The sequence below is a fragment of the Cherax quadricarinatus genome, chromosome 23 (genome assembly GCF_038502225.1).
Source record: "Cherax quadricarinatus isolate ZL_2023a chromosome 23, ASM3850222v1, whole genome shotgun sequence".
NCBI classification, from domain to species: domain Eukaryota; kingdom Metazoa; phylum Arthropoda; class Malacostraca; order Decapoda; family Parastacidae; genus Cherax; species Cherax quadricarinatus.
The window spans coordinates 19799509-19826137 of NC_091314.1; the positions used below are offsets into that span (position 1 = coordinate 19799509).

The 26629-nt window shown below is 38.9% G+C and overlaps 1 protein-coding gene across 3 annotated transcripts in view; it reads right to left on the bottom strand.

Moving 5' to 3' along the window:
• LOC128685747 (ankyrin repeat domain-containing protein 17-like) overlaps positions 1–26629 on the bottom strand; it is a gene marked incomplete at its 3' end in the record, with an annotated part of 256077 nt that overhangs the window by 98252 nt on the left and 131196 nt on the right. For all 3 annotated transcript variants that reach the window (XM_070088008.1, XM_070088007.1, XM_070088009.1), the window contains 1 exon segment: positions 15575–15775. In XM_070088008.1, the coding sequence (XP_069944109.1) occupies positions 15575–15775 (201 nt within the window).

Below are 26629 nucleotides of genomic sequence, written 5' to 3' on the forward strand. Positions count from 1 at the left end.
CTGCTGCTGCTGTAGCATCGTCTGCTGCTGCTGTAGCATCGTCTGCTGCTGCTGTAGCACTGTCAGCTGCTGCTGCTGCTGCTGTAGCACCGTTGTTGGTGTGGCTTATTGAGAATACCAAGAAACAATTAACCCCAGAGGATTTGCCACCCAGGATAACCCAAAAAAGTCAGTGTCATCGAAGACTGTCTAACTTATTTCCATTGGGGTCCTTAATCTTGTCTCCCAGGATGCAACCCACACCAGTCAACTAACACCCAGGTGAACAGGGAAAAATGCCTGGAACTAGTGCTCATATTGGTGAATTTAAAGCCAGCAAAGGTTGGTTTGAGAGATTTAAGAATCGTAGTGGCATACACAGTGTGATAAGGCCTGTTCTGGAAGAAAATGCCAAACAGGACCTACAGTACTCAGGAGGAAAAGGCACTCCCAGGACACAGTGTCTCATCAGTCATTGCTGCATCTTCAATAAAGGTAAGTGTCATTTATTCTTCATTTAGTAGAGTAGTACATGCACAATATATATTGTGCATGTACTACTCTACTATTGTGCATGTATCCTTCTCTTTGTGTGTAGGAAAATGTATATTTCATGTGGTAAAAATTTTTTTTTCATACTTTTGGGTGTCTTGCACGGATTAATTTGATTTCCATTATTTCTTATGGGGAAAATTCATTCACATACCGAACATTTCACATAACAATCAGCCCTCTTGCACGGATTAAAGTCGCTATGCGGGGGTCCACTGTATCTGAAAACATTCACTTCTTCCATATTCCTCCTCCCCAATTTAATATCCAGTTTTTCTTTATCTAAATCATTTGATACCCTCATCACCTTACCCTTTTCTATGTTCACTTTCAACTTTCTACCTTTACACACACTCCCAAACTGATCCACTAACCTTTGCAATTTTTCTTTAGAATCTCCCATAAGCACAGTATCAGCAAAAAGCAACTGTGTCAATTCCCATTTTGTATTTAATTCCCCATAATTTAATCCCACCCCTCTCCCAAACACTCTAGCATTTACTTCTTTTACAATCCCATCTATAAATATATTAAACAACCATGGTGACATTACACAGCCCTGTCTAAGACCTACTTTTACTGGGAAGTAGTCTCCCTCTCTTCTACACACCCTAACCTGAGCCTCACTATCCTCATAAAAGCTCTTTACAGCATTTAGTAACTTACCACCTATTCCATAAACTTGCAACATCTGCCACATTGCTCCCCTATCCACTCTATCATATGCCTTTTCTAAATCCATAAATGCAATAAAAACTTCCCTACCTTTATCTAAATACTGTTCACATATATGCTTCAATGTAAACACTTGATCTACACATCCCCTACCCACTCTGAAACCTCCTTGCTCATCCACGATCCTACATTCTGTCTTAACTCTAATTCTTTCAATTATACCCTACCGTACACTTTTCCTTATATACTCAGTAAACTTACACCTCGATAATTTTTACAATCTCTTTTGTCCCCCTTCCCTTTATATAAAGGGACTATACATGCTCTCTGCCAATCCCTAGGTACCTTCCCCTCTTTCATACATTTTTTTTTTTTTTTTTTTTTTTTTTTTCAACAAGTCGGCCGTCTCCCACCGAGGCAGGGTGACCCAAAAAAGAAAGAAAATCCCCAAAAAGAAAATACTTTCATCATCATTCAACACTTTCACCACACTCGCACATTATCACTGTTTTTGCAGAGGTGCTCAGAATACAACAGTCTAGAAGCATAAACATATAAAGATACACAACATATCCCTCCAAACTGCCAATATCCCAAACCCCTCCTTTAAAGTGCAGGCATTGTACTTCCCATTTCCAGGACTCAAGTCCGACTATATGACTATATTAAACAAAAATACCAACCACTCCAACACTACATCCCCCCCTGCTTTGAACAATTCTGTCATGATCCCATTAGTTCCTGCTGCTTTACCCACTTTCATTCTATGTAATGCCTCAAGCACCTCCCCCACATGCACATCCTGCTGTTCTTCACTCCTAAAAGATGTTATACCTTCCTTTCCAGTGCATGAAATGACCACCTCCCTTTCTTTGTCGACATTTAAAAGCCTCTCCCACTCTATCATCTGCTCTCCTTTACTTTTTTTTTTTTTTTTTTTTTAGTAGGGTATACAGGAAAAGGGGTTACTAGCCCATTGTTCCCAGCATTTTAGTTGACTTTTACAACACCCATGTCTTACGGAGGAAGATTCTTATTCCACTTCCCCATGAATATAAAAGGAAAAGCAATAAGAACAAGAACTATTAAGATAAAATCAAAGATAACTCGGATGAATGTGTATATATAAAAGTGTACATGTATGTGCAATGTGGCCTAAGTGTAAGTATAAGTAACAAGATGCACCTGAAATCTTGCATGTTTATGAGAAAGAAAAAAGACACCAGCAAACCTACCATCATGTAAAACAATTACAGGCTTTCGTTTTACACTCACTTAGGACGGTTGTACCTCCCTGGGTGATACTACAGTCATGGCTGATGCTAGTCATGGGTGACATGCTACAGTCACAGGTGACACCACATAGAATTCTTCAGAGGAGTTTGTCAAGGGAATAGTAAAGGAGTGGTCAAATTACTGTCACTTGAGGAGACATTAACAGTGCTCGTGACAGGATTTTTATGCCGGGGAAGTCACTGTCTGAGTCAGACTTGTCAGAGGCACTAATGGCAAGCGACATGCGCTTTCTCATATTTTCCCTCATGTGTGAGGCAGTGATTGTCTTCCTGTCTCAGTTACTGTCTGAGCTGTTGCTTCAGTAACCTGTGTTGTGGCTCAGCTGAGAGGAGGCATAGAGGAGCGGCTCGTCTGAACCTCAAGACCTTCCTTGAATACGACGGCTTTCTTGCCACACTGTCTCATGCTGCTGCATCTTTTCGTCTAAGTATCTCGCTTAGAAATTCCTTCATTGCCTGGAATAAAGGTCATTTTGAAGGAACACATGTCCAGCAGAGGGAAATAAGAGAATAGACTCGACAGACAGTTCGGAGGGAAAGACAGAAGCTCTCCATATTCTCTTTAAGATGTCACTGTTCTTGATGCCTGGGAAAGGTTTCACTCCTAGCATTGGTATTTCAGGCATACACTTCTGACACACTAGCCTCTGTCATATAAACTAGTCCCTGAGCAAGAGTCTGCATACACTTTTGCCAGACTGGTAAACTGGTGAGCCTCTGAGCAGAACCTGACTGATTGTTCTGCCATGTATGGTAATTATAGGGATGATGGTGGAACTGACACCGAAAATGCATACCCATATGAAGCCCAGGATGACAAATGTCGGTATAACCCACCCAAGTCTGGTGCTGAAGTCACTGGCTTTGTTGATTCGTGAGAGTACACCGAAAATGTATACCCATATGAAGACAAGGATGACAAATGTCGGTATAACCCACCCAAGTCCGGTGCTGAAGGCACTGGCTTTGTTGATTCGTGAGAGTACACTGACATGTTATTGGTAGGATTGCTGGTGTCTTTTGTCTGTCTCATAAACATGCAAGATTTCAGGTATGTCTTGCTACTTCTACTTACACTTAGGTCACACTACACATACATGTACAAGCACATATATACACACCCCTCTGGGTTTTCTTCTATTTTCTTTCTAGTTCTTATTCTTGTTTATTTCCTCTCATCTCCATGGGGAAGTGGAACAGAATTCTTCCTACGTAAGCCATGCGTGTTGTAAGAGGCGACTAAAATGCCGGGAGCAAGGGGCTAGTAACCTCTTCTCCTGTATATATTACTAAATGTAAAAGGAGAAACTTTTTCCTTTTGGGCCACCCCGCCTCGGTGGGATACGGCCGGTGTGTTGAAAGAAAGAAGACTTCTAAACTGTTGTATTCTGAGCACCTCTGCAAAAACAGTGATTATGTGTGAGTGAGGTGAAAGTGTTGAATGATGATGAAAGTATTTTCTTTTAAGATTTTCTTTCTTTTTGGGTCACCCTGCCTCAGTGGGATAAGGTCGACTTGTTAAAAAAAAAAAAGTGAAAATGTTAAGTTATTTATAAAATTAGTTTTTCATGTGACTTAGATTTTTCCTATTCTAAATATTAAGCAAACTTAGGTGATTACCTATACACTGTCATGAAAATGCAATGAGTAACCAGTGTGGCTTTGCTATTGCTGCCTCATACCCTCTGGTGTAGGGAAACTAATGTTAAAGCATTTACTTGCACTCCATATACATGTATATTTGAAGTTGTCCACAAGTATGTAGGTTTCTGAAGGCATATTCATGTTAAAGAGAGAAGTGTCTATGTTTCAGTGTTGACAACGTTTTATTCTAAGAGGAATAGAATAGAAAATTAGATTACTAGTTGCTATTTTTTTTTTGTTCATTTGTCGCAGTGAGAGTACACTGATAAAAACTTCAATTTTAAGGTATTATACTTCAATAGCTAAAGATTTTCTGCCTAGATGAAGTACCTTGTTTTAATTTGACATACAAAACTGGAGCACTGTTTGCTCGTCTGTAACAAAAATTTTACATAAATTTGGTTACTTACTAGATAAACTTGCAATTATTATGCAAATTCCTTGGTAGTGAATCAAATAAGGTCATGCATAGTTGGTTAATATTTCCTTTTTGACTGAATTTAAAATTTTTATCCAGGATTATTATATTCATTTCTGGGGTTTTTTAATTTTTTTTTTTTTTTTTTTTTTTTTTTTTTTCAACAAGTCGGCCGTCTCCCACCGAGGCAGGGTGACCCAAAAAAGAAAGAAAATCCCCAAAAAGAAAATACTTTCATCATCATTCAACACTTTCACCACACTCGCACATTATCACTGTTTTTGCAGAGGTGCTCAGAATACAACAGTCTAGAAGCATACACATATAAAGATACACAACATATCCCTCCAAACTGCCAATATCCCAAACCCCTCCTTTAAAGTGCAGGCATTGTACTTCCCATTTCCAGGACTCAAGTCCGACTATATGAAAATAACCGGTTTCCCTGAATCCCTTCACTAAATATTACCCTGCTCACACTCCAACAGATCGTCAGGTCCCAAGTACCATTCGTCTCCATTCACTCCTATCTAACACGCTCACGCACGCTTGCTGGAAATCCAAGCCCCTTACCCACAAAACCTCCTTTACCCCCTCTCTCCAAACCTTTCGAGGACGACCCCTACCCCGCCTTCCTTCCCCTATAGATTTATATGCTTTCCATGTCATTCTACTGTGATCCATTCTCTCTAAATGACCAAACCACCTCAACAACCCCTCTTCTGCCCTCTGACTAATACTTTTATTAACTCCACACCTTCTCCTAATTTCCACACTCCGAATTTTTTGCATAATATTTACACCACACATTGCCCTTAGACAGGACATCTCCGCTGCCTCCAACCGTCTCCTTGCTGCTGCATTTACCACCCAAGCTTCACACCCATATAAGAGTGTTGGTACTACTATACTTTCATACATTCCCTTCTTTGCCTCCATAGATAACGTTTTTTGACTCCACATATACCTCAACGCACCACTCACCTTTTTTCCCTCATCAATTCTATGATTAACCTCATCCTTCATAAATCCATCCGCCGACACGTCAACTCCCAAGTATCTGAAAACATTCACTTCTTCCATACTCCTCCTCCCCAATTTGATATCCAATTTTTCTTTATCTAAATCATTTGACACCCTCATCACCTTACTCTTTTCTATGTTCACTTTCAACTTTCTACCTTTACACACATTCCCAAACTCATCCACTAACCTTTGCAATTTTTCTTTAGAATCTCCCATAAGTACAGTATCATCAGCAAAAAGTAACTGTGTCAATTCCCATTTTGAATTTGATTCCCCATAATTTAATCCCACCCCTCTCCCAAACACCCTAGCATTTACTTCCTTTACAACCCCATCTATAAATATATTAAACAACCATGGTGACATTACACATCCCTGTCTAAGACCTACTTTTACCGGGAAGTAGTCTCCCTCTCTTCTACACACCCTAACCTGAGCCTCACTATCCTCATAAAAACTCTTTACAGCATTTAATAACTTACCACCTATTCCATATACTTGCAACATCTGCCACATTGCTCCTCTATCCACTCTATCATATGCCTTTTCTAAATCCATAAATGCAATAAAAACCTCCCTATCTTTATCTAAATACTGTTCACATATATGCTTCAATGTAAACACCTGATCTACACATCCCCTACCCACTCTAAAACCTCCTTGCTCATCCGCAATCCTACATTCTGTCTTACCTCTAATTCTTTCAATTATAACCCTACCGTACACTTTTCCTGGTATACTCAGTAAGCTTATTCCTCTGTAATTTTTACACTCTCTTTTGTCCCCTTTCCCTTTATATAAAGGGACTATACATGCTCTCTGCCAATCCCTAGGTACCTTCCCCTCTTTCATACTTTTATTAAACAAAAGTACCAACCACTCCAACACTATATCCCCCCCTGCTTTTAACATTTCTGTCATGATCCCATCAGTTCCAGCTGCTTTACCCCCTTTCATTTTACGTAATGCCTCACGTACCTCCCCCACACTTACATTCTGCTCTTCTTCACTCCTAAAAGATGGTATACCTCCCTGACCAGTGCATGAAATTACTGCCTCTGTTTCTTCCTTAACATTTAAAAGTTCCTCAAAATATTCTCGCCATCTACCCAATACCTCCATCTCCCCATCTACTAACTCCCCTACTCTGTTTTTAACTGACAAATCCATATTTTCCCTAGGCTTTCTTAACTTGTTTAACTCGCTCCAAAATTTTTTCTTATTTTCATTAAAATTTCTTGACAGTGCCTCTCCCACTCTATCATCTGCTCTCCTTTTGCACTCTCTCACCACTCTCTTTACCTTTCTTTTACTCTCCATATACTCTGCTCTTCTTATAACACTTCTGCTTTGTAAAAACCTCTCATAAGCTACCTTTTTCTCTTTTATCACACCCTTTACTTCATCATTCCACCAATCACTCCTCTTTCCTCCTGCCCCCACCCTCCTATAACCACAAACTTCTGCCCCACATTCTAATACTGCATTTTTAAAACTATTCCAACCCTCTTCAACCCCCCCACTACTCATCTTTGCACTAGCCCACCTTTCTGCCAATAGTCGCTTATATCTCACCCGAACTTCCTCCTCCCTTAGTTTATACACTTTCACCTCCCTCTTACTTGTTGTTGCCACCTTCCTCTTTTCCCATCTACCTCTTACTCTAACTGTAGCTACAACTAAATAATGATCCGATATATCAGTTGCCCCTCTATAAACATGTACATCCTGGAGCCTACCCATCAACCTTTTATCCACCAATACATAATCTAATAAACTACTTTCATTACGTGCTACATCATACCTTGTATATTTATTTATCCTCTTTTTCATAAAATATGTATTACTTATTACCAAATTTCTTTCTACACATAGCTCAATTAAAGGCTCCCCATTTACATTTACCCCTGGCACCCCAAATTTACCTACTACTCCCTCCATAACATTTTTACCCACTTTAGCATTAAAATCCCCAACCACCATTACTCTCACACTTGATTCAAAACTCCCCACGCATTCACTCAACATTTCCCAAAATCTCTCTCTCTCCTCTACACTTCTCTCTTCTCCAGGTGCATACACGCTTATTATAACCCACTTTTCACATCCAATCTTTATTTTGCTCCACATAATCCTTGAATTAATACATTTATAGTCCCTCTTTTCCTGCCATAGCTTATCCTTCAACATTATTGCTACTCCTTCTTTAGCTCTAACTCTATTTGAAACCCCTGACCTAATCCCATTTATTCCTCTCCACTGAAACTCTCCCACCCCCTTCAGCTTTGTTTCACTTAAAGCCAGGACATCCAGCTTTTTCTCATTCATAACATCCACAATCATCTCTTTCTTATCATCTGCACAACATCCACGCACATTCAGACTTCCCACTTTGACAATTTTCTTCTTCTTATTCTTTTTAGTAATCTTTACAGGAAAAGGGGTTACTAGCCCATTGTTCCCGGCATTTTAGTTGACTTTTACAACACGCATGGCTTACGGAGGAAAGATTCTTATTCCACTTCCCCATGGATATAAAAGGAAAATTAATAAGACCAAGAACTATTAAGATAAAATCAAAGAAAACTCAGATGAGTGTGTATAAATAAATGTGTACATGTATGTGTAGTGTGACCTAAGTGTAAGTAGAAGTAGCAAGACATGCCTGTAATCTTGCATATTTATGAGACAGACAAAAGACATCAGCAATCCTACCATCATGTAAAACAATCACAGGCTTCGTTTTACACTCACTTGGTAGGACGGTAGTACCTCCCTGGGTGGTTGCTGTCTACCAACCTACTACCCATCTATAAATGTAACTCTTATTCTCTTACTTTTAAAAGTATATGTCTGGAAATAATGGGCTGTCCCAACAGACCTTGCGAAGGAGTGTTGAGCTATGATACAAGTTGTAGATTACGCAGCTGTCATTGCATCTTTGGCCACTCCTCCTCAAGTTTCGTGGGAGTTACTTTCTCATAATTAAAGTTCCTGGTGCGACCATTGGTCATGAGGGGGGACGTGTTGTGAATTATGCAACCACCCAGGGAGGTACTACCATCCTTCCGAGTGTAAAGCAAAAGCCTGTACAGTAGGGCCCCGCTTTACGGCATTTCGCATTACGGCGTTCCGCTAATACGGACATTTCAAATTATAACCAAAACTCTCTATACGGCTCCCCCCCACCTGACTTCCTAATATGGTCACCGCGCCCCACCCTGTTTACATTCTATGAGATCCGTAAGCACTAAGTCTCTCCATTATGTCTGGAAACTCCCAAATTTCGAGTGTTTTTAAAAGTTATTTCATATTGTATATTTTTTTTTTTTTCAACAAGTTGGTCGTCTCCCACCGAGGCAGGGTGACCCAAAAAAGAAAGAAAATCCCCAAAAAAGAAAATACTTTCATCATCATTCAACACTTTCACCACACTCACACATTATCACTGCTTTTGCAGAGGTGCTCAGAATACAACAGTTTAGAAGCATATATGTATAAAGATACACAACATATCCCTCCAAACTGTCAATATCCCAAACCCCTCCTTTAAAGTGCAGGCATTGTACTTCCCATTTCCAGGACTCAAGTCCGACTATAAGAAAATAACCGGTTTCCCTGAATCCCTTCACTAAATATTACCCTGCTCACACTCCAACAGATCGTCAGGTCCCAAGTATCATTCGTCTCCATTCACTCCTATCTAACACGCTCATGCACGCTTGCTGGAAGTCCAAGCCCCTCGCCCACAAAACCTCCTTTACCCCCTCTTTCCAACCCTTTCGAGGACGACCCCTACCCCTCTTTCCTTCCCCTATAGATTTATATGCTTTCCATGTCATTCTACTTTGATCCATTCTCTCTAAATGACCAAACCACCTCAACAACCCCTCTGCTGCCCTCTGACTAATGCTTTTATTAACTCCACACCTTCTCCTAATTTCCACACTCCGAATTTTCTGCATAATATTTACACCACACATTGCCCTTAGACAGGACATCTCCACTGCCTCCAACCGTCTCCTCGCTGCTGCATTTACCACCCAAGCTTCACATCCATATAAGAGTGTTGGTACTACTATACTTTCATACATTCCCTTCTTTGCCTCCATAGATAACGTTTTTTGACTCCACATATACCTCAACACACCACTCACCTTTTTTCCCTCATCAATTCTATGATTAACCTCATCCTTCATAAATCCATCCGCCGACACGTCAACTCCCAAGTATCTGAAAACATTTTCTTCCATACTCCTCCTCCCCAATTTGATATCCAATTTTTCTTTATCTAAATCATTTGATACCCTCATCACCTTACTCTTTTCTATGTTCACTTTCAACTTTCTACCTTTACACACATTCTCAAACTCATCCACTAACCTTTGCAATTTTTCTTTAGAATCTCCCATAAGCACAGTATCATCAGCAAAAAGTAACTGTGTCAATTCCCATTTTGAATTTGATTCCCGTAATTTAATCCCACCCCTCTCCCGAACACCCTAGCATTTACTTCTTTTACAACCCCATCTATAAATATATTAAACCACCATGGTGACATTACACATCCCTGTCTAAGACCTACTTTTACCGGGAAGTATTCTCCCTCTCTTCTACACACCCTAACCTGAGCCTCACTATCCTCATAAAAGCTCTTTACAGCATTTAGTAACTTACCACCTATTCCATAAACTTGCAACATCTGCCACATTGCTCCTCTATCCACTCTATCATATGCCTTTTCTAAATCCATAAATGAAATAAAAACTTCCCTACCTTTATCTAAACACTGTTCACATATATGCTTCAATGTAAACACTTGATCTACACATCCCCTACCCACTCTGAAGCCTCCTTGCTCATCCGCAATTCTACATTCTGTCTTACCTCTAATTCTTTCAATTATAACTCTACCGTATACTTTTCCTGGTATACTCAGTAAACTTATTCCTCTATAATTTTTACAATCTCTTTTGTCCCCTTTCCCTTTATATTTTATATAAAGGGACTATACATGCTCTCCGCCAATCCCTAGGTACCTTCCCCTCTTTCATACATTTATTACACAAAAGTACCAACCACTCCAACACTATATCCCCCCCTGCTTTTAACATTTCTGTCATGATCCCATCAGTTCCAGCTGCTTTACCTCCTTTCATTCTACGTAATGCCTCACGTACCTCCACCACACTTACATTCTGCTCTTCTTCACTCCTAAAAGATGGTATACCTCCCTGGCCAGTGCATGAAATTACCGCCTCCCTTTCTTCCTCAACATTTAAAAGTTACTCAAAATATTCTCGCCATCTACCTAATACCTCCCTCTCCCCATCTACTAAGTCCCCTACTCTGTTTTTAACTGACAAATCCATACTTTCCCTAGGCTTTCTTAACTTGTTTAACTCACTCCAAAATTTTTTCTTATTTTCATTAAAATTTCTTGACAGTGCTTCTCCCACTCTTTCATCTGCTCTCCTTTTGCACTCTCTCACCACTCTCTTCACCTTTCTTTTACTCTCCATATACTCTGCTCTTCTTATAACACTTCTGCTTTGTAAAAACCTCTCGTAAGCTACCTTTTTCTCTTTTATCACACCCTTTACTTCATCATTCCACCAATCACTCCTCTATATATTGTATATATACTCTGATAATTATACTTATGTATACCTATACCTAAATAAACTTATATACTGTGCTGGCATGCAGGTACACATTAAAATCACTAAGAGTGTCTAATGTCTCAAGACGTCATATTAGTAATGATAATGATAATCACGGAGTCTCACTAAATGTCATATATTACGTTAATATACATATTTTCATTAATCCATCTATGATATTTTTTCAAAATTATATAATGAACACAATGCATAACAAATAAAGATGATAAATACACCCCACAGTAGAATAAATAAACAAATATGAGATGTGGTAGCAGACGATTTGCACAAGTGGCGCCATGTTAAAAATGATAACAACAATAATAATCACCGAGTCTCATTAAATGTCGTATATTACGTTAATATACACATTTTCATTAATCCATCCATGATATTTTTTCAAAATTATATAATAAACACGATGCATAACATATAAAGATGATAAATACACCCCACAATAGAATAAATAAACATAAATATGAGATGTGGGAGCCAGACTTTTACGAGTGACAGCAAGAATAACATTTTCTCTAGTCCAACATCAGAAAAAATGTGTTACTGGGGGTAACTGTAGAAAATTATTGCTTTTGTATGTATGCAAGTTTATTCAAGTGCACACAAATACAGTTACATAGATTATCATACATAACAGCATATGTGTAGAGAACCTAGGATAACCCAAAAAAATGTCAGTGACTTATTTTCATTGCCTTCACTCAGTGTCATTTCTTCTAAAAATGGTGTTACATGAGAATGGGAGTGTTGTTCTTTATTTATTCTACTGTATCAATGTAGACGCAACTTGTACACAAACCAGACGTGTACATTTTGTTTGTTCACGAAACTTACGTTCACCTGGTTTGTTTACATAACTCTGCTCCCGTCCTCTCTCAAGTACTCATTCTCTCTCTCTCATTTATTCGTTTTATCTTGTTTACTCACCTATGACCCTACATTAAGACTACAAATATTTTAAGGTATGTAATGAGTGAACTGTATATGCATTTTATCGCTCTGGGATGCTTAACCCTTTCGGGGTTTCGGCCGTACTAGTACGGCTTACGCCCCAGGGTTTTTGACGTATTAGTACGCATAAATTCTAGCGCCCTCAAATCTAGCAAGAGAAAGCTGGCAGGCCTACATATGAAAGAACGGGTCTATGTGGTCAGTGTGCGCAGTATAAAAAAATCCTGCAGCACACAGGGCGTAATGAGAAAAAAAAAAACTTTGACAGTGTTTTTGGTTTAAAACAGCGACTTTGCACTGTATTTTCGTAGGGTATTTATGGTTGTATTCTAGTTTTCCTGGTCTTATTTTATAGAATGGAAGACATATTACAGAAATTGAGATGATTTTGATTGGTTTCACAATGAAAAGTACCTTGAAATTGAGCTCAAAGTAGCAGAAATGTTCGATTTTTGCCAAAGTTCAAAAGTAAACAAATCATGCCACGCATCCAATACACGTCAACTGGTGAATCTAATATTCTTTCACAAGTGCGCTGGTATTATTTATGCCATTTCTACACTAATACAGTAGTCTGCATAACAGTAAATCTTTTATTTTTTGTGAGAATAAAAAATTCAAAGTGGAAAGCAAAAGAAATGTAAGAGGGGGATGGGGATGTGACTAATGAACAGAGGAAATGTTATTTTAGTACCAGGAATGTCCTTGTTTATTCTGGACCCTACTTGGAAATTGGCATCTATTGAAATTTGTGTGAAATTGGCAAAATTGCTAAATTCTGACCACTTTATTGGATAATTGAAATCGGTAAATGGGTAGTTTCTTGTACTCATTCGATAGAAAAAAATGGAGTTCTAGCGAAATAGTTATGATTTTTGTTGACTAGTACACTAGAATTGGACGAAAATAGGGCTCAAAAATGGGCAAAAAACGCCGATGCATAAACATCTTTAAGACCGCTACCTTCGCGAGAGCATAATTCCATAAGTTTTCCATCAAATTACATACTTTTGGTGTCATTATGATCGAGAAAAGATTCTCTATCTTTTCATAAGTTTCTTTTTTTTTTTTTTAAATTCTGGCGACCCTGAGAACAAGTCTCTGAGAGGGCCTGGCGACCCTCAAAGGGTTAAATATCATAGAATAGTATGTGTGGGTGGGTTGGCCTGGCTGGCTACCATACATACCACACTTGGTTTCATACAATAACTACTACTCATCTCACCCTAGATTAACCCTTTGACTGTCGCAGCCGTATATATACGTCTTACAAGGTACCGTGTTTGACGTATATATACTAATAAATTCTAGCGGCTTCAAATCAAGCAGGAGAAAGCTGGTAGGCCCATATGTGAGAGAATGGGTCTGTGTGGTCAGTGTGCACCATATAAAAAAAATCCTGGAGCACACAGTGCTTTTTTTAATTAAAATGCCGACTTTGTGGTCTATTTTCGTATAGTATTTATGGTTGTATTCTCGTTTTCTTGGTCTCATTTGATAGAATGGAAAACATATTATAGAAAAAGAGATGATTTTGATTGATTTTACTATAAAAAGAACCTAGAAATGGAGCTCAAAGTAGGGGAAATGTTTGATTTTTGCCAATGTTCAAAAGTAAACAAATGATGCCACTGTCCAATAAATGTCCAAATAGCCATTCTAATATGCAGTCATGAATGGGTTGATGTTATTTATACAATTATTACAGTATTGCAGTAGTCTGCATAATAATAAGTCTTCTATTTTTTTTTAATAAAAATTCAAAATAGAAAGCAAGAGTAATATCAGAGGGGCCTGGAGACATGACTGATGAGCAAAGAAAATGTTATTTTAGAGCCAGGAATGTCTGCGTTGTTCATTCTGGACTATTTTGAAATTGTCATATTTTTTAGTTTTTGTGAAATTGGCCAAATTGCAAATTTCTGACCACATTATTAGGTAGTTGAAATCGGTAAATGGGCAGTTTCTTGTACTCAATCGATAGAAAAAATGGAGTTCTAAAGAAATAGCTATGAGTTTGGGCAACTGGAACAATGGAATTAGCCGAAAATAGGGCTCAAATTGGGCGAAATCGCCGATTTGTAAACAGCGCCAAGTTCGCTAACTTCGCGAGAGCATAATTCCGTCAATTTTCCATCAAATTTCGTTTTTTTGGTGTCATTACAATCGGGAAAAGATTCTCTATCATTTCATAAGAAAAAATAATTTTTTTTTTTAATTTTGCGACACCAGGAGACACCTCAGGATTGGGGGTTGCGACAGTCAAAGGGTTAAGACTACAAATATTTTAAGGTAAGTAATAAGTGAACTGTATATGCATTTTATCGCTCTGGGATGCTTAAATGTAATAGAATATTATGTGTAGGTGGGGTGGCCTGGTATGGTAGCCCAGCTGACTACCATACATACCACGCTTGATTTCTTACAATAACTACTACTTGTCTCACCCAAGATTAAGACTACAAGTATTTTAAGGTAAGTAATGAGTGCATTATGTGTGTATTTTACTTTTTATTGTATTTTGATGCCTAGTTCTATAGCTAACTTAATATATTTTAGTGAAGAGGGTTGGAATAGTATTAGACTGTGGGGCAGAAGTTTGTGGCTATAGGAGGGTGGGTGCATGAGGAAACAGGAGTGATTGGTGGAATTATGAAGTAAAGGGTGTGATAGAGAGAGAAAAAGGTAGCTTATGAGAGGTTTTTACCAAGCAGAAGTGTTATAAGAAGAGCAGAGTATTTGGAGAGTAAAAGAAAGGTGAAGAGAGTGGTGAGAGAGTGCAAAAGGAGAGCAGATGATAGTGGGAGAGGCACTGTCAAGAAATTTTAATGAAAGCAAGAAAAATTTTTTTGGAGATAAACAAGTTAAGAAAGCCTAGGGAACGAATGGATATGACAGTTAAAAACAGAGTAGGGGAGTTAGTAGATGGGGAGCTGGAGGTATTGGGTAGATGGCGGGAATATTTTGAGGAACTTGTAAGACAGAGTAAGACTGTGGATGAACAAGGAGGTTTTAGAGTGGGTAGGGGATGTGTAGATCAAGTGCTTACACTGAAGCATGTATGTGAACAATATTTAGATAAAGGTAGAGAAGTTTTCATTGCATTTATGGATTTAGAAAAGGCATATGACAGAGTGGATAGGGGAGCAATGTGGCAGATGTTGCAAGTGTATGGAATAGGTAACAAGTTACTAAATGCTGTAAAGAGTTTTTATGAGGATATTGAGGCTCAGGTTAGGGTGTCCTGTAATGGTAGGATAACAGAACCTTCACTAAAGCTAATGTAATATAAATGACAAATGACATTAGCAATATGTTTTTACCAACATCTAAAATAAAACCAAAATAACATTTACCTTAACTACATCAGTGTGGCCACCCGCACAGGCATACATGAGAGGTGTATTGCCAGATGATGACTGGGCATTAACATCAGCATTATGGGCAATCAACAGCTTGACTATTTCTACATGACCTGCAGAGGCCCCCTCCATCAGAGGAGTACAGTCCCCCTTGATGCCCCGGTCTTCCACATTGGCACGCATTGCAAGAAGAACCTGTGAAAATACAGTGACAATGCTTGAGCAAGTGGTTTTATTAAAACTAATAAAGAAACAAAACAGGAATAAACCAAGAGAATTAAATTAAAGTACAGCGATGCCCCGAGTTTCGAACTTATTTCATACCACAACGCTGTTCAAGTGCCGATACTGGACAAATTTGTTCCCATAAGAAATAATGTATATTAGGCTAGTCCATTTCAGACCCCCAAAAATACACATACAAAAGCACTTACAATAATAAATTTACATAACTGTTTGAATTGGGAGCGGTTCGAAACTCGGGGTACAACTGTAAATGTAACAGACAGAATAACCAGGGAGAACCCAATCTACAAGAGAACCCTGCTTTACATGACTCAATAAATGCAAATTCAGCAACATGAAATTAAAAGAAAAATAGCAACCATAAACTGATTCACACTGGAAAGCCCCAGCCATTGTTTGTACCATAAATTAATCCTCTGGCTGTTGCAAGCTCCTTTCTGAAACTGTCATTCTATGTCGCAAAAGTTTTGGGAAAAAAATTTTTTTCTTATGAAATGATAGAGAATCTTTTCCCAATGGTAATGACACCAAAAGTACGAAATTTCGTCGAAAACTCACGGAATTACACTCCCGCGAAGTTAGCGGGCCTAGAGACACATACGCATCGACAATTCCACCGAATCTGAGCCCTGTTTTTGGCCAATTCTGTTGTTCCAGTTGATCAAACTCATAGCTATTTCTTTAGAACTCCATTTTTTATATCAGGTGAGTACAAGAAACCGCTCATTTACCGATTTGAACTACCCAATAAAGTGGTCAGAAATTGGCAATTTGGCCAATTTCATGCAAATTAAAAATGATGTCAATTTCAAAATAAGGTCCAGAATAAACAATGTAGACATTCTTGGCACTAAAATAACATATCCACTGTTCATTAGTCACATCTCTAGGCCCCTCTTATATTAATATTGCTTTCTATTTTGATTTTTTATTCATACAAAAAAACTAGAAGATTTACTGTTATACAGACTACTGCATTATTGTAAAAATGGTATAAATAATATCAGTGCACTAGTGAAAGAATACAGTGGACCCCCGGTTCGCGATGCTATCGGTATCCGATAAATCCAGTAACCGATGCATTATATTGCCAAAAATTTGCCTCGGTTCCCGTTACAAAACCCAGTATGGAATGCGATTCATACGAGACTTGTCCACGTGTGGCCTGAACTTCCCCGTGTGTACCAATGTTTACAAGCCAGCCAGTGTGCGCGCATCTAAGGATACATTTGGTACATTCCATATTATCCATATTATCACTGGTTTTGGTGCTTGTTTCTGCAAAATAAGTCACCATGGGCCCCAAGAAAGCTTCTAGTGCCAACCCTTCGAGACCATGAAATGAAAAGAGAGATAATTGCAAAGTACGAAAGTGGAGTGTGTGTGTTGGAGCTGGTCAGGTTGTATAGTAAACCCCAATCAACCATCTACTATAGTGAGCAGGAAAACGACAATCAAGGAAGCTGTTCTCGCAAAAGGATCAACTGTGATTACGAAACAGCGACCACAAGTGTTAGAAAATGTTGAGAAACTGTTATTGGTGTGGATAAATAAAAAACAGATAGCAGGAGATAGCATCTCTCAAGCGATCATTTGTGAAAAGGCTAGGCAGTTGCATGACGATTTGGTAAAAGAAATTGCCTGCAACTAGTGGTGATGTGAGTGAATATAAGGGCAGCAAAGGTTGGTTTGAAAGATTTAAGAATCGTAGTGGCATACATAGTGTGATTAGGCATGGAGAGGCTGCCAGTTCAGACCACAAAGCGGCTGAAAAATATGTGCATGAATTCAAGGAGTACATAGGGGTGAAGATTTGAAACCTGAACAAGTGTTTAATTTGACAAAACAGGCCTGTTTTGGAAGAAATTGCCAAGCAGGACCTACATTACTCAGGAGGAAAAGCTACCTCAAGTCCTAATGGAGGGGGATTCCCCTTCTAAACAATAGGTTCAACACTCCCCTCCTCCCATCCCATCAATCCTCACCAGATCTTCATTAAAGGTAAGTGTCAATTATTCTATTGTTATTATTTTGTTATTGTAATTATTCTATTGCATTAAACTTAACAGTTTTTTTTCCATACTTTTGGATGTCTTGCACGGATTAATTTGATTTCCATTATTTCTTATGGGGAAAATTGATTTGCTTTCCGATAATTTTGGTTTACGATGAGCTCTCAGGAACGGATTAATATCGCGAACCGGGGGTCCACTGTATTAGACTCCCCAGTTGACGTGTATTGGACTTGTGGTGTAATCTGCTTACTCCTGAACATTGGTAAAAATCAAACATTTCCACTACTTTGAGCTCAATTTCAAGGTAGTTTTCATCGTGAAAGTAATGAAAATCATCTCTATTTCTGTAATATGTTTTCCATTTTATCACTTGAGACCATGAAAACGACAATACAGTGGACCCCCGGTTCGCGATACTAATCCGTTCCTGAGAGCTCATCGTAAACCAAAAATATCGGAAGGCGAATCAATTTTCCCCATAAGAAATAATGGAAATCAAATTAATCCGTGCAAGACACCCAAAGTATGAAAAAAAAACTTTTACCACATGAAATATTAAGTTTAATGCAATAGAATAGTAATTACAAAAATAACAATAAATAATGAAAGAATAATTGACACTTACCTTTAATGAAGATCTGGTGATGATTGATTGGATGGGAGGAGGGGAGTGTGTGACTCACGAAATCGTAATGGCACGATTGCAAACAAACCATACCCCGGCCGGGATTGAACCCGCGGTCAGAGTCTCAAAACTCCAGCCCGTCGCATGGATGTGTGGATGGTGTTAGCATTTAGAAGGGGAATCCCCCTCCATTTGGACTTGAGGTAGCAAGTCCTTTTCCGGGGTTACTTCCCTTCTTCTTTTAATGCCACTAGGACCAGGTTTCAATCCTTCAGCCTCTATGTACTCCTTGAATTCATGCACATATTTTTCAGCCGCTTTGTGGTCTGAACTGGCAGCCTCACCATGCCTAATCACACTATGTATACCACTACGATTCTTAAATCTTTCAAACCAACCTTTGCTGGCCTTAAATTCACTCACATCACCACTAGTTGCAGGCAATTTTTTTACCAAATCGTCATGCAACTGCCTAGCCTTTTCACAAATGATTGCTTGAGAGATGCTATCTCCTGCCATCTGCTTTTCATTTATCCACACCAATAACAGTCTCTCAACATTTTCTAACACTTGCGGTCGCTGTTTCGTAATCACAGTTGCACCTTTTGCAAGAACAGCTTCCTTGATTGCCGTTTTCTTGCTCACTATAGTAGAGATGGTTGATTGGGGGTTTACTATATAACCTGGCCAGCTCCGACACACGCACTCCACTTTCGTACTTTGCAATTATCTCTTTCTTCATTTCAACAGTCATTAGCACCCTTGGTCTCGAAGGGTTGGCACTGGGAGCTTTCTTGGGGCCCATGGTGACTTATTTTGCAAAAACAGGCACCAAAAACAATGATAATATGGATAATATGGAATGTACCGAATGTATCCTCAGATGCGCGCACACTGGCTGGCTTGTAAACACTGGCACACACGGGGCAGTTCAGGCCACACATGGACACGTCTTGTACGAACCACATCGCATACCGGGTTTTGTATTGGGAAGCGAGGCAAATTTTCTGCGATATAATGCATCGGTTACCAGATTTATCGGATACCAACAGCATCGCGAACCTGGGGTCCACTGTACAACGATAAATACTAAACGAAAATACACCTCAAAGTCGGCATTTTAATCCAAAAAAAAAAAACAGTCAGTTTTTTTTTCTCATTATGCACTGCATGCTGCAGGATTTTTTTTATGTGGTGCACAGTGACCACACAGACCCATTGTCTCACATGTGGGCCTACCAGCATTCTCCTGCTTGATTTGAAGCTGCTAGAATTTACGTGTATAAATACGTCAGAAGCAGTGGCGTTTAAGACATATATATATGATGTAAACAGTCAAAGGGTTAATAAGTACGTAATGATAATAACACTACTACTACTAATACTAACAATAATAATAAGTTGCAAAGGTTGGTAGATGAATTTGGGAGGGTATGTCAAAGGAAATTAAATAAAACAAAGCTGAAGGGAGTAGGAGTGTTTCAGTTGGGAGAAATAAACGGGATTAGGTCAGGAGTTTCAAACAGAGTTAGAGCTAAAGGAGTAGCAATAATGTTGAAGGATACGCTATGGCAGGAAAACAGGGAATATAAATGTATAAATTCAAGGATTATGTGGTGTAAAGTAAGGGTTGGTTGTGAAAAGTGGGTTGTAGTAAGTGTTTATGCACCTGGAGAAGAGAGAAGTGTAGAGGAGAGAGAGAGATTTTGGGAAATGTCGAGTGCACGGGGAGTTTTGAACCAAGTGAGAGACTACTTGTGGTTGGGAATCTCAATGCTGAAGTGCGTAAAAATGCTGTGGAGGGAGTAGTAGGTAAATTTGGAGTGCCAAGGGTAAATGAAAATGGGGAGCCTTTAACTGACCTATGTGTAGAAAGAGGTTTGGTAATAAGTAACACATTTTATGAAGAGGATAAATAAGAATACAAGGTATGATATAGCACATAATGAAAGTAGCTTGTTAGATTAACCCCTTGACTGTCGCAACCCCAATCCTGAGGTGTCTCCTTGTGTTGTAAATTTAAAAAAAAAAAAAAAATCTAATGAAATGATAGAGAATCTTTTCCCGATTGTAATGACACCAAAAAAAAAAAAACGAAATTTCATGGAAAACTGACGGAATTACACTCTCACAAAGTTAGCGACCTCGGCGATATTTACAAATGGGCTATTTCGCCCACTTTCAGCCCTATTTTTGGCTAATTCCATTGTTCCAGTCAACCAAACTCATAGCTATTTCTCTAAAACTCTGCTTTTTCTATCGATTGAGTAAAAGAAACTGCCCATTTACCGATTTCAACTACCCAATAACAGTGGTCAGAAATTTGCAATTTGGCCAATTTCACGAAAATTAAAAAATATGACAATTTCAAAATAAAGTCCAGAATGAACAATGCAGACATTCCTGGCTCTAAAATAACATTTTCTTTGTTCATCAGTCACATCTCCAGGCCCCTTTGATATTACTCTTACTTTCTATTTTGAATTTTTAGTCATACAAAAAATAGAAGATTTACTGTTATGCAGACTACTGCAATACTAATTGTACAAATAATGTCAACCCATTCATGACTGCATATTAGATTAGCTAGTTGGACATTTACTGGACAATGACATCATTTGTTTACTTTTGAACATCGGCAAAAATCAAACATTTCCCCTACTATGACCTCCATTTCCAGGTTCTTTTTATAGTAAAACCAATCAAACTCACCTCTATTTCTATAATATGTTTTCCATTCTATCAAATGAGACCAAGAAAACGAGAATACAACCATAAATACTACATGAAAATAGACCACAAAGTCAGCATTTTAATTAAAAAAAAAAGGTAGTTTTTTTTTCTCGTTATGCACTGCGTGCTCCAGGATTTTTTTTATATGGTGCACACTGACCACACAGACCATTCTCTCACATGTGGGCCTACCAGCTTTCTCCTGCTTGATTTGAAGCCGCTAGAATTTATGAGTATACATATACGTCAAACACAGTGGCTCGTAAGAGGTATATATACGACCGAAACAGTCAAAGGGTTTATTGGTAGGTAAAAGGTTGATGGGTAGGCTTCAGGATGTACATGTTTATAGAGGGGCAATAGATATATTGGATCACTATTTAGTTGTAGCTATAGTTAGAGTAAGAGGTGGATGGGACAAAAGGAAAATGGCAACAGTAAGAAAGAAGAGAGGTGAAAGTGTATAAACTAAGGGAGGAGGAAGTTAGGGTGAGATAAGCAACTATTGGCAGAAAGGGGGGCTAATGCAAGTATGAGTAGTGGGGAAGGGGGAGGGAGGTTTAAGAGGGTTGGGATGGTTTTAAAAATGCAGTATTAGAATGTGGGGGCAGAAGTTTGTAAGAGGAGGAGGGTGGGTGCAGGAGGAAAGAAGAGTGATTGGTAGAATGAAGGAAAGGATGTGATAAAAGAAAAAAAAAGGTAGCTTATGAGAGGTTTTTACAAAGCAGAAGTGTTGTAAGAAGAGCAGAGTACATGGAGAGTAAAAGAAAGGTGAAGAGAGTGGTGAGAGTGCAAAAGGAGAGCAGATGAAAAGTGGGAGAGGCACTGGCAAGAAATTTTGCAGAAGGAAACATTTTGGAGCAAGATAAACAAGTTAAGAAAGCCTAGGGAACGAATGGATTTGTCAGTTAAAAACAGAGTAGGGGAATGAGTAGATGGGGAGCTGGAGGTATCAGGTAGATGGCGGGAATATTTTGAGTAACTTACAAATGTTGATGATGAAAGGGAGGCGGTAATTTCATGCACTGGTCAGGGAGGTATAACATCTTTTAGGAGTGAGGAAGAGCAGAATGTGAGTGTAGGGGTGGTCTGTGAGGCATTATGCAGAATGAAAGGGGGTAAAGTAGCAGGAACTGACAGGATCATGACTGAAATGTTAAAAGCAGGGGGCAGATATTGTGTTGGAGTGGTTGGTATTTTTGTTTAATAAATGTATGAAAGAGGGGAAGGTACCTAGGGATTGGCAAAGAGAGTGTATAGTTCCTTTATATAAAGGGAAGGGGGACAAAAGAGACTAAAAATTATAGGGCAATAAGTTTACTGAGTATACCAGGTAAAGTATACAGCAGGGTTATTACTAAAAGAATTAGAGGTAAGACAGAATGTAGGATTGCAGATGAGCAAGGAGGCTCTAGAGAGGGTAGGGGATGTGTAGATCAAGTGTTTACATTGAAGCATATATGTGAACAGTATTTAGATAAAGGTAGGGAAGTTTTTATTGCATTTATGGATTTAGAAAAGGCATATTATAGAGTGGACAGGGAAGCAATGTGGCAGATGTTGCAAGTGTATGGAATCGGTAGCAAGTTACTAAATGCTGTAAAGAGTTTTCATGAGGATAGTGAGGCTCAGGTTAGGGTGTGTAGGAGAGAGGAAGATTACTTCCTGGTAAAAGTAGGTCTTAGACAGGGATGTGTAATGTCACCATAGTTGTTTAACCCTTTGACTGTTTTGGCTGTATATATACGTCTTACGAGCCAGTGTTTTGGACGTATATATACTCTATAATTCTAGTGGCTTTAAATCAAGCAGGAGAAAGCTGGTAGACCCACATGTGAGATAATGGTCTGTGTGGTCAGTGTACACATACAGTGCACACTGACCATACAGTGCATGAGAGAAAAAAAAATCCGACCGTGTTTTTAAGATTAAAACGCCGACTTTGATGAGCATTTTCTTATAGTATTTATGGTTGTATTTTCGTTTTCTTGGTCTCATTTGATAGAATGGAAAACATGTTACAGAAATAGAGATGATTTTGATTAGTTTCACGATGAAAACGACCTTGAAATTGAGGTCAATGTTACAGAAATGTTCGATTTTTACCAATATTCAAGAGTAAGCAAATCACACCACACATCCAATCCATATCAACTGGGGAGTCTAATATTCTTTCACTAGTGAACTGATATTATTTATACCATTTTTACAACAATGCAGTAGTCTGCATAACAGTAAATCTTCTATTTTTTGTGAATAAAAAATAAAAATTGAAAGAAAGAGTAATATAAGAGGGGCCTGAAGACATGACTAATGAACAGATGATATGTTATTTTGGTGCCAAGAATGTCTGCATTGTTTATTCTGGACCCTATTTTGAAATTGGCATCTTTTTTAATTTTCGTGAAATTTCTGACCACTTTATTGGGTAGTTGAAATCGGTAAATGGGCGGTTTCTTAAACTCAATTGATAGAAAAAATGGGGTTCTAAAGAAATAGCTATGAGCCGGTTAACTGGAATAATGGAATTGGCCAAAAACAAGGCTCTAAGTCGGCGAAATCGCCGATGCGTATATATCGCCAAGATTGCTAACCTCATGGGAGCATAATTCCTTAAGTTTTCGATCAAATTTCGTACTATTGGTGTTATTACCATCGGGAAAAGAATCTCTATCATTTCATAAGAATTTTTTTTTTTTTTCCAAAAAATTTTCGACACCAGGACACAGTTCAGGATTTAGGGTTGTGACAGTCAAAGGGTTAATATACAGTGGAACCTCGGCTTACGAATGCCCCACCATGAGAATTTTTCAGGATACGAAGTCACTCGATCGTTCTTTTGCTTCTGGATACGAACTTCCCCCTCAAGGGAGCTTCCTTGGTGAGGGGCTCTTGATCAAGGGAATTGGATCTGTGTTCCACTTTCCTAATAATAATAATAATAATATAATAATAATTATTATTATTATTATTATTATTATACAGTGGACCCCCGCATAACGATTACCTCCAAATGCGACCAATTATGTAAGTGTATTTATGTAAGTGCGTTTGTACGTGTATGTTTGGGGGTCTGAAATGGACTAATCTACTTCACAATGTTCCTTATGGGAATAAATTCGGTCAGTACTGGCACCTGAACATACTTATTGAGTGAAAAAATATCGTTAACCGGGGGTCCACTGTATATACATAATAATAATACACTGCAGCAGGCCTGTTGGCCCATACTAGGCAGGTTCTTCACAATCCATCCCACTAACAGAATATTTGCCCAACTCAATTTTCAATGGTACCCAAGCAATAAGCTTTGATAATTCTATTTACTCATGTGCAGGTCCCACTCACATCCAACCCCTCTCACTCACGTATTTATCCAACAAAAACTTGAAACAGGGAAGTACTACCGTCCTGCCAGATGACTGTGAAACAGAAACCTGTAACTGTTTTACATGATGGTAGGATTGCTGGTGTCTTTTTCTGTCTCATAAACATGCTGGATAACAGGGATATCTTGCTACTTCTACTTACACTAAGGTCACACTACACAGGCATGCACATGCATACATACAGTGGACCCTCAACTAAAGGTGGCATTAAGTAACGGCAAATTCGTCTAACAGCGCGTTTTGGCACAATAAAAATGTCTCTACCAACGGCGAAAAACTATCAACGACGTTCGTCCAGAACGTGTCCATGTGCCAGGAGCATGGCCTGAGTGGACCCAGCCACTTCAAGAGTCAGTGTACCATTGCTTACAAGCTGTTGAGGTTGATTCCACGTGTGTGTGCCACATATTTTGGATTATTCCAGTGTTTTTAGTGCTTGTAACTGCTAAATAAGCCACCATGGGCCCCAAGAAAACTCCTAGTGCCAAGCCTGTGTTACAAAGGGTGAGAATTACGATGGAAATGAAGAGAGAGATAATTGAAAAATACTAGAGTGGAGTGCATATGTCTGAGTTGGAAAGGCAATACAACAAATCACATTCAACCATCAGTACTATCTTGGCGAACAGAAAGGTAATCAAAAAAGCTGCTGTTGCAAAGGTTCAAGTATGTTTTCAAAACAGAGACCACAAATAATTGAAGAGGTAGAGAGACTGTTACTGGTATGGATAAACGAAAAACAATCATCAGGAGATAGTGTTTCTCAGTCTATAATTTGTGAAAAAGCAAGAAAGTTGCACGATGATCTGATTAAGAAAATGCCTCAAAATAGTGCTGCTGCTGATGAATTTAAGGCCAGCAAAGGCTGGTTTGAGAGATTTAAGATTCGTAGTGGCATACACAGTGTGGTAAGGCATGGTGAGGCAGCCAGTTCAGACAAAAAAGTGGCTGAAAAATATGTGAACGACTTTAAGGAATAGACTGAAAACTTAAAACCTGAGCAAGTGTTTGTGAAAACGCCAAACAGGACCTACATTACTCAGAAGGAAAAGGCACTCCCAGGACATAAGCCTATGAAAGACAGGCTGATATTAATGTTGTGTAGTAATGCTAGTGGTGATTGCAGAGTGAAGCCTCTATTGGTGTATCACTCAGACTCCCAGAGTGTTCAGGAAAAACAATATCGTCAAGGGTTATTTGTGTGTGCTGTGGAGATCAAACAGTAAGGCATGGGTCACTAAGGAATATTTCTTGGACTGGTTTTATGGTGTGTTTGGCCCCACTGTGACAAAATACCTCCAGGAAAAGAAATTGTCACTCAAGTGCCTCCTGGTAATAGACAATGCTCCTGCTCATCCTCACGACTTGCAAGAGGAAATTGCAGGGGAGTTTGGTTTCATTAAGGTGAAGTTTTTGCCTCCTAATACAACTCCTCTCCTCCAGCCCATGGACCAGCAGGTCATTTCAAACTTCAAAAAACTCGACACAAAAGCAGTGTTTCAAAAGTGCTTTGAAGTGACATCAGACACTCAAATGACCCTAAGAGAGTTTGGGAAAGATCACTTCAATATCCTCAGTTGTGTAAACCTTATAGGTAAGGCTTGGGAGGGAGTGACTAAGAGGACCTTGAACTCTGCTTGGAGGAAACTGTGGCCAGAATGTGTAGAACAGAGCTATTTTGAAGGGTTTGGGGCTAACCCTCAGGAGGCTATGCCAGTAGTGGAAGCTATTGTGTCATTGGGAAAGTCCTTGGGGTTGGAAGTTTGTGACGAGGATGTGGAAGAGTTGGTGCAGAACGACGAGTTAGAACTAACCACTGCAGACCTGCAAGAGCTTCAGGTGCAACAGCAACAGATCACATCTCAGGAATTTTCTTCATAACAGGATGAAGAGAGACGGATGAAGATGACTTCGACAAGGATTAGAGAAATGTGTTCAATGTTTACAAAGGTGCAAGCATTTATCGATGAATTTTATCCTGTCACAGAAGTTGCAAGCCACATTGGCAACATGTACAATGACACTCTTGCGTCCCATTTTT